At 43.6% G+C, this 17266-nt stretch overlaps 1 protein-coding gene across 1 annotated transcript; it reads left to right on the top strand.

The window, feature by feature from the left end:
• Positions 1–7478: 7478 nt before the first annotated feature.
• On the top strand, positions 7479–14152 carry LOC143281781 (leucine-rich repeat-containing protein 57-like). Its single transcript, XM_076587073.1, has 5 exons — positions 7479–7642; positions 8035–8170; positions 10418–10683; positions 11866–12051; positions 13047–14152. The coding sequence occupies exons 1-5, from the start codon at positions 7550–7552 to the stop codon at positions 13086–13088; spliced, it is 723 nt and encodes a 240-aa protein (XP_076443188.1). The 5' UTR covers positions 7479–7549; the 3' UTR covers positions 13089–14152.
• The last annotated feature ends 3114 nt before the right edge of the window (positions 14153–17266 follow it).

Below are 17266 nucleotides of genomic sequence, written 5' to 3'. Positions count from 1 at the left end.
TCATCTGCAGTATAGCCGGGGAGAGCATCGACGGGTTCATCAACGTGACGGGCAGCAAGGTGTCCATCCAGAACACCGGGCATATCCGCTAGACATGTCCTTCTTTCCATACGACCAGCAGATCTGCGAGGTCAAGTTCGGGTCCTGGATCTACGACGTGGTTGTGCTGTGCTGTGCTGTGTTGTGTTGTGTTGTGCTGTGCTGTGCTGTGCTGTGTTGTGTTGTGTTGTGTTGTGTTGTGCTGTGCTGTGCTGTGTTGTGTTGTGTTGTGCTGTGCTGTGCTGTGCTGTGCTGTGCTGTGTTGTGTTGTGTTGTGTTGTGCTGTGTTGTGTTGTGTTGTGTTGTGTTGTGCTGTGTTGTGTTGTGTTGTGTTAAAGTGTGTTGAGTTGTTCGGTGTTTTGGGATGTTGTGTTCTGTTTTGTCGTGTCGTGTTAAGTTATACTGGGTCGATTTGTGTTGGTTTAAAGTGTGTTATGTTGTGTTTTTGGTTGTGTTCAAGTTGGGTTATATTGTGTTCGGTTCGGCTGTAGTGGGTTGTGTTTCATTAAAGTGTTCTGATGTGTTGAATTGAAACGCTTGAAACCTTTTTTTTTTTTTTCTTATCGTACACAATTTACCGAATCACATTAGTGTGTGTGTGTGTGTGTGTGTGTGTGTGTGTGTGGACAGGAGGAGGAAGGGCGGATGAGGCAGATGATCCAGGAGCAGCAGGAGGACCTCAAGGAGCAGCGACGTCTGATGGAGGAGCAGAGCTACCAGCTGGGGGTGCTCACCAGGCACGTCATCAACATCGCCAACAACAACATCGCCAACAAGGACCACAACAACACCGCGAAAGGCATCCACAACATCCACAACACGGACAACGCCCACAACGCGGACCTCAAACCCCCCGCCAAGGCAGACGCCAAGAACCGTAAACACAGCAACACCAACGCGGGCAGCGAGTCAGAGTCAGACCGCCGTGACGTCAGCAGCACCCGTGACGTCACTGCCATGCAGTCCGTCACTGACATCAACGTGCTCCCCGCTGAGGGCACGGCGGCCAAGCCACACACGGCACAGCCCTCCAGGAACCTGACCAAGAACCACTTCAACAACCACCTCCACCGCACCACCTTCATCAGCAGCAACACCGCTAACAGCAGCAACACCGCTAGCAGCAGCCACAGCCACAGCAGCCAGGCGGGGGGCGGGGTCAGCAACGTGCTGGTCAGCAGCCGCAGCCTGATGGTGCCAGCCCCTGACGCCAACCCAGGCCCTCAGTACAGAGGGGGCAACTTGAAGCGATCCGCCCCCGCCCCAAACTTCAGAGGCTTCAACAGAAGGAAGTGATTCCTTCTCCGGGATAGATTACATTATGGGGCTGACTGTAAAAATAAAAACGACAATTACATGGGAAAGCGTTCAGTTGTTATTGGCCTTTCGGCAGTGCTACGAGTCACGTGGACATAGCACGGCCGGGAGCGAGCACTGGTCAGTTGTCTGTCTGCCGAGGCAAAGCCAAGGACGGGACCAGCGGTCGTTGCTGACAGACAGTTCACACAGTGAACTAGAAATCCACAGGTGTTTGTGCTCTGTTGCTGACAGACAGTTCACACAGTGAACTAGAAATCCACACGTGTTTGTGCTCTGTTGCTGACAGACAGTTCACACAGTGAACTAGAAATCCACAGGTGTTTGTGCTCTGTTGCTGACAGACAGTTCACACAGTGAACTAGAAATCCACACGTGTTTGTGCTCTGTTGCTGACAGACAGTTCACGCAGTGAACTAGAAATCCACACGTGTTTGTGCTCTGTTGCTGACAGACAGTTCACACAGTGAACAAGAAATCCACACGTGTTTGTGCTCTGTTGCTGACAGACAGTTCACACAGTGAACTAGAAATCCACACGTGTTTGTGCTCTGTTGCTGACAGACAGTTCACACAGTGAACTAGAAATCCACAGGTGTTTGTGCTCTGTTGCTGACAGACAGTTCACACAGTGAACTAGAAATCCACACGTGTTTGTGCTCTGTTGCTGACAGACAGTTCACACAGTGAACTAGAAATCCACACGTGTTTGTGCTCTGTTGCTGACAGACAGTTCACACAGTGAACTAGAAATCCACAGGTGTTTGTGCTCTGTTGCTGACAGACAGTTCACACAGTGAACTAGAAATCCACACGTGTTTGTGCTCTGTTGCTGACAGACAGTTCACGCAGTGAACTAGAAATCCACACGTGTTTGTGCTCTGTTGCTGACAGACAGTTCACACAGTGAACTAGAAATCCACAGGTGTTTGTGCTCTGTTGCTGACAGACAGTTCACACAGTGAACTAGAAATCCACACGTGTTTGTGCTCTGTTGCTGACAGACAGTTCACACAGTGAACTAGAAATCCACAGGTGTTTGTGTTCTGTTGCTGACAGACAGTTCACACAGTGAACTAGAAATCCACACGTGTTTGTGCTCTGTTGCTGACAGACAGTTCACACAGTGAACTAGAAATCCACACGCATGTTTGTGCTCTGTTGCTGACAGACAGTTCACACAGTGAACTAGAAATCCACACGTGTTTGTGCTCTGTTGCTGACAGACAGTACACAGTGAACTAGAAATCCACACGTGTTTGTGCTCTGTTGCTGACAGACAGTTCACACAGTGAACTAGAAATCCACACGTGTTTGTGCTCTGTTGCTGACAAGTGTGACCGTCAATGAAGGGCTGTCAGATCACTGAGATAAGATTCAGTGTGAATGTCAGTGATCATTATTATTACTGGTTTCTAGTTCCATGCTACTTAATTGTTAAACATAATCTGTGTGTATACACTGACTCGAAAAATGTCGATAGGTTTGGTGAAAATGTGCTGAATTCAGTTTAGCATTGTTTATAGATTTATAGTTTATTATCAGCTTTGTTGTACAGTATCATGGTTGGCTTGCTCACTGCTCCCAGAAGAACCGCCGTCAGATGTACAACGTTAAGAACGAACTGCTCTGTAATGCTTCGTAAAAAGTACTTCGCTTGTTTCATTGAGGTTGAAGGCCCAACAGCCTTTTACCACCATCGGGGCAGTGAATTCTTATCCACCGTGTCTTGGGATTGGCATAGGCAGGCGGGGCCCAGTTCTCTCCTTCCGCCGGAACAACTTTAAGTCAGGTTCTCATTCACACCTGCGTGAAGTGAGGAAAATTCTGAGTAAAGAGCTTTCCCCAACGACATAAACACCATGCCGAAACGGGCACTCAAAACCCTGTTCACTTGTTGAGCTTGTTTCTGACACCTCACCAAGGACTTGAAATGAAGGTCGTGTTCTTATCTCAGTTCTCAGCACATCGAACCACGCACATTTTCTTTTCTTTCAGCAGATTATAATAGCTTCATTCAGTTTCATGGCTCGCCTAAAGTATGTGTTAATGTAACAGCATGGTTTGGAAGACAACTCTTTGTTTTGGGGTTCAGTTGGCATGTCATGTGCAGCACTGACAAGCTGGAAGACTGGTTGGGACTTGTGGATTGCTGAGTATGATTAGTGTGTGTGAGTCAGTGTGTGTTTTGTGTGTGTGTGTGTGTGTGTGTGTGTGTGTGTGTGTGTGTGTGTGTGTGAGAGAGAGAGAGAGAGAGAGAGAGAGAGAGCGTATATTCAGCGTGTGTATGTATGTATACCGTGTATGTATGCATGTATATACATAAGATATGTATGTAAACATTGATTTTGTACGAATCTCTCTCTCTCTCACTCTCTGTGTGTGTGTGTGCTGTGCTGTGCTCTCTCTGTGTGTGTGTGTGTGTGTGTGTGTGTGTGTGTGTGTGTGTGTGTGTGTGTGTGTTTGACATCCTGGTGAATGCTGAAAAAAGTGTAAAAGGATCTTGATCAGTCATATTGTAGCAGTCACTGGTGGATCTCTTCCCACTTGTGTACCGAGGTTCCATTTGAAGGTGATGTCAGTGTCAGATATGTTGACTGACACAGGTTCTCCACTGCTCCCATCAGTTGAATAAAGCGATTTGACATAGCTGCGGCATGCCTCGTTCCCTTGTGTGGAATTGTGCTGACCACTTTTGGTTTCCTTTCTTTTTCCTTGACCTGACATCAGGTCATACTCTCTCTCTCTCTCTCTCTCCCCCCCCCCCCTCTCTCTCAACAAAATTGGCATTATGACATCAGTGGAACGTAAAGAAAAATATAGTTGGTTCTTTTCTTGTAAAAGTATATTTCAACCTGAAGCATATCTCAGAATCATTACAGACAAATGGCACATAATAAATTATGCGAGATTTAGGTTAAGAACTCTGGGTTTTAATGCAAACAGGAGACTTCCACACAATCACCGTGTCCTGTCTGTGGGCACCAGGTGGATGATGAAAAACATTTTCTTTTTCAGTGTGAAGTTTATAATACTGTGCGAGAAAAATGCATATTCTTTAAAACAGAGATGGCTAAAAGCCATGATGTTGTTACTGTTTTGTCATCTGATAATGAAATCATAATTAGATCTATTGCTAAATTCATTGAAGAAGCTCAAACAATGAGACAAAAGTACATAAGTCAGAATAGTATTAACAGCATAGAAGGCACTTAATTATAGTCAGTACAGAAGTTGTTATTTTATTTGGTCAAAACATAAAACATAATATTACATACTTGAGTGTATTGTTGAGGCAGTCTGTACTGGTTTGATATATTATTGAATGGATGGTCGTCAGTCCCCATTCATTTTGTCATTTTATTATGGTCAGGTCAGGTCTCTACCTGCCACAGGTACCATGTAACCCTGTGCTACCTGTCACATGCGGGCAGATGGAGCTCGACAGCCCGGGAAGGCAGTCCATCTAAGACAAGGAAAAGTCTGAAGTAAAACCCATGAAGTGCTAAGGAATGCAGGACAGTCTCGACATGCATTGACCCTGGGTCCATGGCCATGTCCTGACTTCTCAGTAGCCGCGCCCCCGTGCCTCCGAGGAAGGTTTTTGAGCCAGAGGCTAGGACAAGGACAGTCTGATATAAAACCTACGACCTGAGGACCTCACTGTCACCGTCCCAGCTTGCTAGGCTATGGCAGATGAACCACGGGTGTAAAGGGTGGGGCCAGTACTGCGCACACTGCACTCCACCTAAAAATTCCATTGCGCAGGCTTGAAGGACACGTCCACGTCACCAACTATTAACCACGACGCTGCAGCCGCGAACCCAGACCAGACTTTCCCTTGCAACCGCTGCGGCCGACTCTGCTTTTCCCGCATTGGCCTTGTCAGCCATGAACGTGCCTGCATCAGACGTGGACAACGCCCTTCCTAGATCTTCGTCAGCGAAGCCAGGCCATGATTTTTGTTTTCCTTCAGTTCCGTTTCGCTGAGTTTTTGTCAGGATGTGATTTAAGAGTTTTCAAGTAATGCATATTTTCTTGGTTTAAACTGAATGAAGGGTTCAGAGAACAAATATAATTTTTTGTTGTTTTGAAGCTAAACTATAATTATAAGATAGATCTATAATTACAGATTTATGTTGTTGCCCCCTTGTCAAAAGACCTTTCTTGGCAATGTCAATAAACAAGTCCAGTGCCCAGTGTCTCTCTCTGTGTCTGTCTGCCTTTCCTTCTCAGGACACAACACCATGCCGAAACGGGGCCTTTACCATGTTCACGGTAAACACAGGATCAGATGTCCAACGCCTAACAGAATCTGCCTCGGCGCCTCGTGTGTGTGTGTGTGCGTGTGTGTGAGGGACTATTTTACATAGAATTACAATATCCTGTTTTCAATTGTATTCGTTTTACTATCAAAGCGCCGGGACACCGTGGGTTCCTTTATACCGACGCAAGCTTTGTATATGCTGAACACGGGATATCACTGACGGTATATCAGTGTGGTCTAAACCGAATGACTAGCACCCAGACCACCACAAGCTCAAATGGAGGAGGGGAGTAAACATCCCTGTCCATGCATGGGACTGAACCCATGGACACTGGCTTCCTGTTTGGGTGTGTTGCCACAAGGCCGCCGCTCCACAGTGGGAAATGCTTACAGAATTTTGAGGTGTTCACTGCTCTGGTGTGTGACGTTAACCCTCATGTGTGTGTATCACACTTGCTTCCCCAAACTCTGTCACGCTTGATCAAATAGTCAACAATACCATTCCAGACCTAAAAATGATGGAGAAAAACAGCCAATACTGATCCGGTTACCTCAAATGACACGGTGGTCTGAGTCAAACACTTTGTAAATGGGATGATATTTACATTTGAGATGTTTATCATCAAGCATAAGTAATTTTTTGTGATAGATTGATTTGCATGTAGGCTTTAGCTGTGCAACAGTAGCTAATCAAATTATGAAAACACTAACAATTTCGCATCAATTTTCATTCAGCTGTTCTTACCACACTGACAATATCACTTTCTCCGACGTAGGCGAGGCTAGCTATTTCTCAAGTACATTCGATTGGTTTCAGTTGGGCTCACGTGTGAACCCCTGCAAAAAGTTTTTAAAGATATAGCTGCTGCTTGCTGCTATATACTTGCTGCTTGCTACTCGAGATCAAAGGTTTCGAAAGGGGGCGGTCCAAATGCTAGCCATTCATAAATCGGGCGCTATAATCAACTTACAAAATCAGACAATTCAAATATCTTATAGAAAACGCTTTTTTCAAATACTTTCATTTCTTTATTAACAGCATTACACAGTATAATTTTGAGTAATAAAATTTGTTGATATACATATCATTACTCAAATTATTTAATTAATTTTTACTCTGTGAAATCGCTTTGAAGGGAAGTAACAATCTTAAAACATTTATTTCAAGGGGGGTAATTATAGCTTAAAAATCACTTTGTCTCTTTCTGACTTTTAACTTTTGTAAGAACAAGCTTAACAATCCATGTGACAGTAGAAGGTATAAACAAGAGAGAAGGAGGAGATACAGATAGCTAGACAGATAGATAGATAGATAGAGAGAGCGAGATAAGCAGATAGATAGAGTGAGTGAGAGAGAGAGGCCAACAAAAGCTTTCATCAGTGACTAGTCTGAAAGAATACATTATCAAATAGAAGCCATAATAATAACAGTAAAAATCATTTAAGAAATACATACGGAAGAAGTAGAAGAAGAAGAAGAAGAAGAAAACAACAACAGCAACAAAACAAAAAAAACCCAACAAGAACAAACACACAGAGACATAACATAACCCAAACAATTTTTTAAAAAAGGAAAAAAAAAAAAAGAAACTCCATAGTTTCATTGTTGTTGAAGACAGGTCAATGCAGACTGGATGTGAGTTAAAAACAACAAACATCCCCCCCCCCGCCCCCCAAAAAAGAAAAGAAAACGCATTGGACCCACTGTCCATTCCGCAGTTGTCAAAACTACTTCCTTTGGTCGTTTTGTTATGTTTCTGTAAAATTACGCGAGGGATCAAAACATCCGTGACAAGAGGACAACACTCGTAAACAATAATGTTGTTTGGGTGCATTGCGGCAAAGAGATTCAGCACCCAAATTCGCAGCTGTAAACCTGCCCAGCCCAAGCGAACGAGGCCATCCTTGCTTCTTTCAAAGCCCAGTATGGGCAACAATCCTAGTAGTAGCCCCAAAGCTCACATAGAAACAGCCAAAAAATCAGGGGTGTGTCAGTTGTGTAAATTAAAGCTAACAGAAGTAAGTCTTTTGGAATTTTCCTCAAACGTTTCTCTTGATCTTTGGCTCGTGTGACATCGAAGACTGCAGTGGTTTCTTTCCTTTTCTATAACATTGATTTCAGTACCATAGGTGTGCAAAGGCTTTCACGTATGGGTATTTGCAATACTCTTTCTTCTACCGAGCAATGGATAACCAAGGAAAATCTTTCTTCGCGGGGGGCTTATAATATTAATAATGAACCAGACATACAGTGACGGATTCAGTAAATTGTTTTAACTTGTTAAGTGACAGTTTTTGATCACAAGTAATCCTGTAGAGGTAGTGATAGCGCAGTATTTGGGTTGCATACAAATACACATATAATTTTTAGAATTGTGTGTCTGTATGTGTGTGTGTGTGTGCCCCCACAGCTGCCAGCAGAGCTGAGGATACTGAAGGACAACCTGAGAAACTTAGATGTCTCCCAGAATAAGCTTCAGGCCCTGCCTCCCTGGATCAATGAGCTTACTCAGTTGCGAGGCCTTGTCCTGAGTGACAACACCATTGGTATGCATAGATCTTTATTTCGTATGTATTCATGGTCATGTGTGTGTGTGTGTGTGTGTGTGTGCAGGAGCCATATTCATGTGTATGTAACTGTATATGTCTGTGTGTACATGTATACTATACATATAATGCATACATGCTGCATGGTATGTGTACACCATGTGTGTGAATGTGAGTGAAAGTGGATCTTTTAATATACACTGGCATTGATGACAAGTGGTGAGCTTTATCAGTTTATGTGTGTACTAGTCAGGCATCTGCTTGGCAGATGTAGTGTAGTGTATATGGATGTATCCAAACGCAGTGACGCCTCCTTGAGCTACTGAAACTGAACTGAAACTGTATGTGAGGGCACAATGCATGTGTGCACAGATACATTACGTGTGTGTATTGTGCCAAGCTTTATGGAGTCCTGTTAAAACTGGTATGCTCAGTCAGTACTGTGTTGCCGTTGACCTCTTTTTTCTAATGAGAGAGAAAGAGTGTGTGTGTGCATGTGCATGTGTGTGTTGTGTGTATTGGCGAATGTGTGTGTGTGTGTGTGGTTAGCGAGAGAGAGAGAGAGAGAGAAAGTGTGTGTGTGTGTGTGTGTGTTATGAACTCAAATACAGTGTGAATTGAATGTTGACATGTCATTTTTCTGACATGGAGATATTTTAGAGAGAAAGAGAGAGTGATATATATCAGCAAAATAGACCACAAAGTGTTATTTAAAAAAAGAAAAAGAAAAAAGCAGCAGGAGAAAGCTATTGTAAAATGACCAAGGGAAGGCATCTGACATGGGGGTCCTTGCTTGCAAACTGATTTCTTTTTTTTTTTTAATATTAAAATTTTGTTTTCTCTTTCTTTTCTTTTTGCCTATATAAAATACACATTATATTAATATATACATGCATTTTCTTTTGATGCTGTAATGTGGTAGAAAGTATGGTCCTGAAATGCTGAAAAGAATGCAAAAAATATATTCATACTAATATATAAATTTAAAAGCAAAGTTTGTATATATATATATATATATTCAGTTGTTGTGGTTTCCATAGTATTTGATAAGAGTGAGCAGTTGGTGTTTATAGCTGAATATGACACTTGAGAATCTATTGAGGTATCCCAACCCAGGTTGCAGTGTATGATACAAGGCACAATGTGATGTGGGAATGAACAAGCTATATATATTAACTCATTCAGCCCTGCGCCTGAGCAGTGCATCTGGCGTCAAACTTTGTTTCAATGAATGGTTTCCATGTTTCTGCATGTGCATAAAACTGCAAGCAAAGGGAGCTAATTTCTTGTTGTCTATAAGTGTCAGTGTGGGGGAAAGAATGGTTGATTTCAGTATATATAATATATCCTGCGTTTCTCCCATCAGTATGGCAGGGAAGCCTGCTGAGGCTGTAGAGTCCCTAGGGTTGAATGGGTTCTGTTTTAAACAAGGAGTCAGGGCTTCTGAAATCGCATGATATATATATATATATATATATATATATATATGTATGTATGAATGTATGTATGTATGTATGTATGTATGCGTCCCTTACACTGAAAATAGAAAAGGCTGCACTGTGTGTGAATAGAGCGGGTCCATATGTATGATGTTATGAACATTTTGAAAACAAACCTAAAAAAGAGTGAACATGGCACTGGGAGCTTCAGTCTGACACTGGGATCATCTCCTGCAAACAAGTGTTCTTCCTTTCACCACTTATGGCCCTGAAACAAAGACAATCATGACAAGAAGGTTAAGCTTTTTTTTGTGTGTGTAGCAATGAAGCTTTGTTGACATTGTGCAGCATCAGACTGACCCACTGAAGGTGGTCTGGGACCCCCAGAATTATGGTAAAAGAGACCCTGGAAACACCAATAATTTTAACAGAAGCCCTTGTGGAGATGCCCTTCACCCTCCCCCCCCCCCCCCCCCGACACACACCCTGCCCCCTCCCACAGAAACATCTCCCCACGTGGGAGGGCACAAGGGATCTTTTTTCACACCATGTATGAAATTAGGTCCACTTGCAGACTTTAGTCCACATATGTATATCTTTGATATTTCAATCTGACAAGGTATCCCCCTCTCTCTGTCTCTATAATGTGTCATTCTCTCTTTCTCTCTCTCTCTCAATATATATGTATATATGTATGTATATATATATATATATATATATATATATATATATATATATATATATATATATATATATAAATATAAAGTTGTCCCCACACAGACTGCAGTGTAAGTGATGACGGTGACAGGGTCACTGCCGGAGGTTGGGGCCCTGAAGAAACTGGACAGCCTGGTGGCGGACAACAATTCCATCAGTGCCCTTCCCACGTCCTTTGCCAGCCTCCACAATCTGAAGACCTTGGTGCTGAGCCGCAACGCGTTGCGTGACTTCCCCCTACAGCTGTGTCAGCTGAGGCAGCTGGACGTGGTGGACCTCTCCGGCAACCGCATCACACAGCTGCCGCCCCAGATCGGGGGTGTCCAGGCCGTGGAGCTCAACCTGAACCAGAACCAGGTGAGGAGTGGGAGTGTGGTGCTGGTGATATGGTGAGGTTTTCAGTTTCTGTTTCACTTTCACCAAGGGTGGGAGTGTGGTGCTGGTGATATGGTGAGGTTTTCAGTTTCTGTTTCACTTTCACCAAGGGTGGGAGTGTGGTGCTGGTGATATGGTGAGGTTTTCAGTTTCTGTTTCACTTTCACCAGGTGTGGGAGTGTGCTGCTGGTGATATGGTGAGGTTTTCAGTTTTCTGTTTCACTTTCACCAGGTGTGGGAATGTGCTGCTGGTGATATGGTGAGGTTTTCAGTTTTCAGTTTCACTTTCACCAGGTGTGGGAATGTGCTGCTGGTGATATGGTGAGGTTTTCAGTTTTCTGTTTCACTTTCACCAGGTGTGGGAGTGTGCTGCTGGTGATATGGTGAGGTTTTCAGTTTCTGTTTCACCAGGTGTGGGAGTGTGGTGCTGGTGATATGGTGAGGTTTTCAGTTTCTGTTTCACCAGGTGTGGGAGTGTGCTGCTGGTGATATGGTGAGGTTTTCAGTTTCTGTTTCACTTTCACCAGGTGTGGGAGTGTGCTGCTGGTGATATGGTGAGGTTTTCAGTTTCTGTTTCACCAGGAGTGGGAGTGTGGTGCTGGTGATATGGTGAGGTTTTCTGTTTCTGTTTCACTTTCACAGGGAGTTGGCATAGAGTTCAGACAGAGTTATATATATGCTACACCACATCAGCTGGGCAGATGCCTGACCATAACCAATCATGCTGCACACGGGAACTTGGTTTTTCGTCTGATGCTGGGAACATCTGCTATGAAGAATTCTTTTCCTTCACCCTTTCTTAGCCCAGAAACCTAGACATTCATGATCAGAAGGTATGTTTGTCTTTGTATGTGTGTGGCAATGCCTTATGGCATGGGTAAAATGCAGTTTTGAACTGTGTGTGTGCTGAGAGCTGAACCAGAATCCTAACCAGTGGAAGACTAGGGCTGTGATGTTTCCAATGAAGTGTTGTCATGATGTATACAGGGAGCTTGTTGTGCAGTGAAGGTGAGTAGAAAGTTGTACCTGAAGCCAGTGACCACTGGGAGTTTGGTAGTTGAAATGTGGTAAAGGTATATTGCATTGTACTGTATTGATGTACGTTTTTTTTTCTCATCACAAAAGAATTCTTTGTGTCACACCTATGTGTTTGTGTGCTGAAAGGTGTCCAGTTTACCAGAGAGTCTGGCGGAGTGTCCACGGCTGAAGGTGCTGCGGCTGGAAGAGAACTGCCTGCACATCTCCGCCTTCTCCCCGCGCATCATGAAGGACTCCCAGATCTCCCTCTTTGCTGTGGAGGGCAACGTCTTCGACATGAAGGCCTTCCACAATGTGGAGGGGTATGACCGCGTGAGTTGTCTGCTTTCTTTTCCTCATTTTCTCCCTTGTCAATTCTGTTCATGCTTAAGGCTGGCTGACACTTAAGGATAATAATAATGATATTGATAACAATAATGATGATAATGATGATGATAATGATAAGAAAATGATTTTTTTTTTTAAATGTAAAAAAAAAAAAAAAAAATTATTAGTGCAGCGCTGGATCTTGTGCAGAGATAGATCAGAGTGCTTACACACCAGTCATTTATAGGCATGTTCTGATTCAGAGTAAATGAAAGATAAAACTGAGATGTACATCAGTAGAAAGCATGAGGAACTGAAGACCAAGGAGAGGGAGGGGTGTGTGTGGGGGAGCTATTTCAGAAAGAGTGGTTTGGTCAATGAGTTGTGATGGAAAGAGTGGTTTGGTCAATGAGTTGTGATGGAAAGAGTGGTTTGGTCAATGAGTTGTGATGGAAAGAGTGGTTTGAGGAATGAGTTGTGATGGAAAGAGTTGTTTGGTCAATGAGTTGTGATGGAAAGAGTGGTTTGGTCAATGAGTTGTGATGGAAAGAGTGGTTTGAGGAATGAGTTGTGATGGAAAGAGTTGTTTGGTCAGTGAGTTGTGATGGAAAGAGTTGTTTGGTCAATGAGTTGTGATGGAAAGAGTGGTTTGAGGAATGAGTTGTGATGGAAAGAGTGGTTTGGTCAATGAGTTGTGATGGAAAGAGAGTGGTTTGGTCAATGAGTTGTGATGGAAAGAGTGGTTTGGGGAATGAGTTGTGATGGAAAGAGTGGTTTGGTCAATGAGTTGTGATGGAAAGCATGGTTTGAGGAATGAGTTGTGATGCAGTCATGTCTTCCTTGGGTCTTTGAATTTGTGAGTCATGTGAGTTGTCTGTATTTGCTTCTGTCTTGACTGTTGAATGATCTAGATCTTTGTCCAGTGTGTATGTAATGTGCGCCACCAATCAATTTCTCTTGTTGGAGATAGTCAAGTGTTCTGTATTCCGGTGATGTTTCAGTACATGGAAAGATTCACTGCCACCAAGAAGAAGTTCAACTGAAGAAAAAAGAGGTGGTCAGTTGTTGCCGACACTGATGTGACATGTCGTGTCAGTCCTCTGCATTCCTTCTGTTCTTGGTGTTTGTCATCTGTGACACCACCCCCACATCGCCACCGAGAAACCTCCTGTCTTTGTCATCAAAGGATGCATGATGATGATGGATTATTGATCATGTAACTCTTTGTCATCAGCATTTTCATTATGATCAAGGCATGCATGACGATGGGTAATTGATGATGTAACTTGATGATGGTTTATTGATGATGTAACTGGATGATGGTTTATTGATTATGTAACTTCTGGTCATCAGCATTTTTACCCTTCTCCTTTACTGCTCAGTACTGGGATTGTTTTTGTATCCTGAATTGTATTTGGACAGAACTTTGCGCCATACTCTGTAGCCTTGCTTTCCGTCAATGTCTCTTGCTGTCTTGTCTCCCCTTTTGTTGTGAGCAGAATGGAGACTGATCCAGAAAGACTGCCAGCACAGGAACCTTACCGTCACTGGAATCTGGGGAACCATTCCCAGGGCTGGAGAAGTCTTGGAAAAAACAAATTTTTTTCTTTCAGGGTCTGGGGGTCTTGGAATTTTAATAAAACCCTTACCAGTACCAGTGAACAAAGAATTTAGTGAATTTTAAGGAACAAGTGGTAAAAAAAAAAAGTGGTAGAAATTAATGATCAGTACTGGGATAATGGCCAGTCTTTTTGGTCATCAGTGTAGCAGAGGAATAGGGCCTGGTGTTTGGCATGGGAAGTGTGCAGTCTGGTCTGGAGAAAAGCTCTGGACAAAGTGTGCAGTTTTGACTGGTCACATCTGCAGGGTGCCTAGTGTAAGTATTACGACAACCACTAAAGATTGATGCCTGTTGGAAGTATAACGGCAACCACTAAAGATCAATACCTGTTGGAAGTATAACGGCAACCACTAAAGGATCAATGCCTGTTGGAAGTATAACGGCAACCACTAAAGATTGATGCCTGTTGGAAGTATAACGGCATCCATTAAAGGATCAGTGCCTGTTGGAAGTATAACGGCAACCACTAAAGGATCGATGCCTGTTGGAAGTATAACAGCAACCACTAAAAGATCTGTTTCAGTGGCATGTTTTGGGAGGAATGTTTGTGGATATTTATGTTGTCAGACCTGTGTGTGTGTGTGAAAGGTGTCTGACTGCCATGACCCCACAGCTGGAAGTGTTGATCACAGTTGGTGTGTTGCTGCTTGTGATGCACACTGACGCCAGGGAAAGTTTGACAGGTTCCCCTCCACTAGTCTGAGGTGCTTGGGGCTTTTCCAGGAATTTTTTTTTTTTTGTTGTTGCTGGTTTATTGTGTCTCACTGAATCAGACTAAACGTGAAAGTTTATTTAGAACACACTCTACTGTTACTCAGAGCACATTTACTGGTCATTAGAGAAGTCGGTGCTGACTAGGAAATGCTGTGGCAGATTGGGTCAGGCGTTGGACTTGTGACCCAGTGTTCACCACTGATGAGGGTTTGAGTCCCTGTTTGGGCATGGTGAGGTAATGTGTCCTTGGTAAAGGCACTTCACTGCTGTTTTCATCACTCCACCCAGGGTTGACTGGGTACCCCACTTTGAATGGACAAGTTGAAAACAGTAGGACTGGGGGCCACTTTCCTGTGCTGAGCCCTAGACACAGTAGATGTGAATTCACTGCCCCATTCCTTTAACTCTCTCTCTCTTTTTTTTAATTATTTATTTTTTTTAAGAATAAACAGCTTCTATGAAACGCATGGTTTGTGACAGTGAGAAGAGTGTCATGGAACCATCTTGTGCATCAGTGATGGCAGTATAAGACAGTGTGAACCATCTTGTGCATCAGTGATGGCAGTATAAGACACTGTGAACCATCTTGTGCATCAGTGATGGCAGTATAAGACACTGTGAACCATCTGGTGCATCAGTGATGGCAGTATAAGACACTGTGAACCATCTTGTGCATCAGTGATGGCAGTATAAGACACTGTGAACCATCTTGTGCATCAGTGATGGCAGTATAAGACAGTGTGAACCATCTTGTGCATCAGTGATGGCAGTATAAGACACTGTGAACCATCTTGTGCATCAGTGATGGCAGTATAAGACACTGAACCATATTGTGCATCAGTGATGGCAGTATAAGACAGTGTGAACCATCTTGTGCATCAGTGATGGCAGTATAAGACACCGTGAACCATCTTGTGCATCAGTGATGGCAGTATAAGACAGTGTGAACCATCTTGTGCATCAGTGATGGCAGTATAAGACAGTGTGAACCATCTTGTGCATCAGTGATGGCAGTATAAGACACTGTGAACCATCTGGTGCATCAGTGATGGCAGTATAAGACAGTGTGAACCATCTTGTGCATCAGTGATGGCAGTATAAGACAGTGTGAACCATCTTGTGCATCAGTGATGGCAGTATAAGACAGTGTGAACCATCTTGTGCATCAGTGATGGCAGTATAAGACACTGTGAACCATCTTGTGCATCAGTGATGGCAGTATAAGACACTGTGAACCATCTTGTGCATCAGTGATGGCAGTATAAGACAGTGTGAACCATCTTGTGCATCAGTGATGGCAGTATAAGACAGTGTGAACCATCTTGTGCATCAGTGATGGCAGTATAAGACACCGTGAACCATCTTGTGCATCAGTGATGGCAGTATAAGACAGTGTGAACCATCTTGTGCATCAGTGATGGCAGTATAAGACACTGTGACCCATCTGGTGCATCAGTGATGGCAGTATAAGACACTGTGAACCATCTTGTGCATCAGTGATGGCAGTATAAGACACCGTGAACCATCTTGTGCATCAGTGATGGCAGTATAAGACACTGTGAACCATCCTGTGCATCAGTGATGGCAGTATAAGACAGTGTGAACCATCTTGTGCATCAGTGATGGCAGTATAAGACACCGTGAACCATCTTGTGCATCAGTGATGGCAGTATAAGACACTGTGAACCATCTTGTGCATCAGTGATGGCAGTATAAGACAGTGTGAACCATCTTGTGCATCAGTGATGGCAGTATAAGACACTGTGACCCATCTGGTGCATCAGTGATGGCAGTATAAGACAGTGTGAACCATCTGGTGCATCAGTGATGGCAGTATAAGACACTGTGAACCATCTTGTGCATCAGTGATGGCAGTATAAGACACTGTGAACCATCTTGTGCATCAGTGATGGCAGTATAAGACAGTGTGAACCATCTTGTGCATCAGTGATGGCAGTATAAGACAGTGTGAACCATCTTGTGCATCAGTGATGGCAGTATAAGACACTGTGAACCATCTTGTGCATCAGTGATGGCAGTATAAGACACTGTGACCCATCTGGTGCATCAGTGATGGCAGTATAAGACAGTGTGAACCATCTGGTGCATCAGTGATGGCAGTATAAGACACTGTGAACCATCTTGTGCATCAGTGATGGCAGTATAAGACAGTGTGAACCATCTTGTGCATCAGTGATGGCAGTATAAGACACCGTGAACCATCTTGTGCATCAGTGATGGCAGTATAAGACACTGTGAACCATCTGGTGCATCAGTGATGGCAGTATAAGACACTGTGAACCATCTGGTGCATCAGTGATGGCAGTATAAGACACCGTGAACCATCTTGTGCATCAGCGATGGCAGTATAAGACAGTGTGAACCATCTTGTGCATCAGTGATGGCAGTATAAGACAGTGAACCATCTGGTGCATCAGTGATGGCAGTATAAGACACTGTGAACCATCTTGTGCATCAGTGATGGCAGTATAAGACACTGTGACCCATCTTGTGCATCAGTGATGGCAGTATAAGACACTGAACCATCTTGTGCATCAGTGATGGCAGTATAAGACACTGAACCATCTGGTGCATCAGTGATGGCAGTATAAGAAACTGTGAAAGGCTGTTGGAAAAAGTGTCACACTGTGTCACTGGTGTTCTGTCACCAGGGTGACTTGTATGCACAGCTTGAAACAAGATGACCTAAAAAAAAAAAAAAGACTTTTCCCCCTAATATCCATTTACCCTCCCTATGTAGAGAGCGGGGTGATAAAAGTAACTAGCAGTAGGGCAATAATAAGACAGTACACTTCTTTAATCACTAGCATGTATTACAGGAAGAGAAAAAGCAGGGAGGGGGTGGAGGTGTTGAAGTGAAAAATG

The sequence above is a fragment of the Babylonia areolata genome, chromosome 4 (genome assembly GCF_041734735.1).
Source record: "Babylonia areolata isolate BAREFJ2019XMU chromosome 4, ASM4173473v1, whole genome shotgun sequence".
Taxonomy (NCBI): domain Eukaryota; kingdom Metazoa; phylum Mollusca; class Gastropoda; order Neogastropoda; family Buccinidae; genus Babylonia; species Babylonia areolata.
The sequence above is the reverse complement of the archived record's forward strand: the minus strand, read 5'-3'. Positions and strand labels throughout refer to the sequence as shown.